The sequence below is a fragment of the Entamoeba histolytica genome, genomic scaffold (genome assembly GCF_000208925.1).
Source record: "Entamoeba histolytica HM-1:IMSS scf_1104750516767 genomic scaffold, whole genome shotgun sequence".
In the NCBI taxonomy this organism is placed as follows: Eukaryota; Evosea; order Mastigamoebida; family Endamoebidae; genus Entamoeba; species Entamoeba histolytica.
Window position 1 is genome coordinate 2,571 of NW_001915425.1, and position 1,643 is coordinate 4,213.

General features: G+C 25.2%; 1 protein-coding gene across 1 annotated transcript; it reads left to right on the forward strand.

Moving 5' to 3' along the window:
* Positions 1 to 243: 243 nt before the first annotated feature.
* On the forward strand, positions 244 to 1,410 carry EHI_033350 (RNA-binding protein, putative; the record flags this gene model as incomplete). Its single annotated transcript, XM_642888.1, has 1 exon — positions 244 to 1,410. One exon carries the CDS (start codon positions 244 to 246, stop codon positions 1,408 to 1,410), a length of 1,167 nt encoding a protein of 388 aa, XP_647980.1.
* Positions 1,411 to 1,643: the final 233 nt, after the last annotated feature.

Below are 1,643 nucleotides of genomic sequence, written 5' to 3' on the forward strand. Positions count from 1 at the left end.
GATTCATTTGATATGTTTGTGTATTTTGAATTATTAACATAATATACATTCTCTGTATTATTACTTAGATTTTATACTTAACGAATTATTATGTTATTATGACGTATTATAAATATAAAATAAAAATTGTGTTATATTTTGTTTAATAAAACAAAATAATAAAAAGATGACAAAATGATAAGATGAAGAAAGTGAAAAGACACAATGTAAAAGTGAAATAAATCAAATAACAATACCAGTTCAATGAATTTACATGAAAATACACAACATCGTTCTACTTCACTTTTAACATTGAGAAAACAATTAGAAGCATTAAAAGAGTACCAATGCGGTGAACATCCAAGTAGAATTATCTTTATTTCAGGGATTGATAGAAATGAATATGAAACAATTAAAAACAAAATCAAAGGAAGTGGAACAGTCAAAGCAATTTATGACAAATGTTTAAACTCATATCATTTTATTCTTATTTCATACTTTGATCTAAGAGATGCAAAGACAGTACACAGAATACTACAAAATAAATATTCGGTCTCATACGCGATTGCAAAAGATGTTTTAAATGATAATGAACAAAACCAAGGTACAATAGTAGTATTTAATATTGAATATTCAATAACAAACACTCAATTGAAAGAGGTATTTGGAAAATATGGAGATATCAAAGAAATACGTGAAACACCAAACAAGAAACACCACAAATTTATTGAATATTATGATTTAAGGAATGCACAGAAAGCAATTGAAAAGTTGAACCATTTTGAAATGAAAGGAAGAAAAATAAAAATTGAACCATCCAGACCTGGTGGAATTAGGCAGCAACTCATTTTACGTTGTGTCAATGCATTAAAATTACCTAATGATCTTATTGGATTACCACCACCACATGAAATGATTAAACTAATTGATGAACTAATTAAAACAAAAGAAATAATGAATGAAATAACAAGTGAGTCATTCACCATTTCATTACCAAAACCAACTGTTGTTGGTGAAGAGTTAAGTAAACGATTTGTTGGAAATGAAAGTGTTGGAACACCCCATCTTATTAATTGTTGTGAATCTATTAATCAAATTAAAGGAATTGGATTAAATGAAGGTGAAGACGTAGATGAATATAAAAGTGTTATTGTTATTAATAACATTCCTATGACATTTTCTTCAAATGAGTTAATCAATAGGATAGAGAAGTGTGTGTCATGTTTTTATGACCAATTTTTCTGTCTGAAGCAAGATAGTGATTATTATAAAGCTGTTGTGAGAGTTACTAACAAAATGGTTATCAATTCATTATTCAAATCTTTTGATAATATATTTCTTGAAGATGACCAAGACAAATTATGTTGTGTTCATGAATCACATATTCAAGGAGTTCAATTTACAAACTCACTTCATTTATTATTGTGTTAACTCTCTGTTTATTTATTTTCTATTTTTATTGAACACTATATAATAGCTATAGACAAATAGAATTTATTAAATTATTATCAGTTTATATTTCATGTACTAAATTATTATATTAAATAGAATCTTATACTCTTCTGTTTATTGTTTTTAAGTTAATACTATTAATATAAAAGTCATTTATTTTGTTTTATTAATTATAATTTATTTCATTTTCCTGTGTTTTATAAATTAAATTA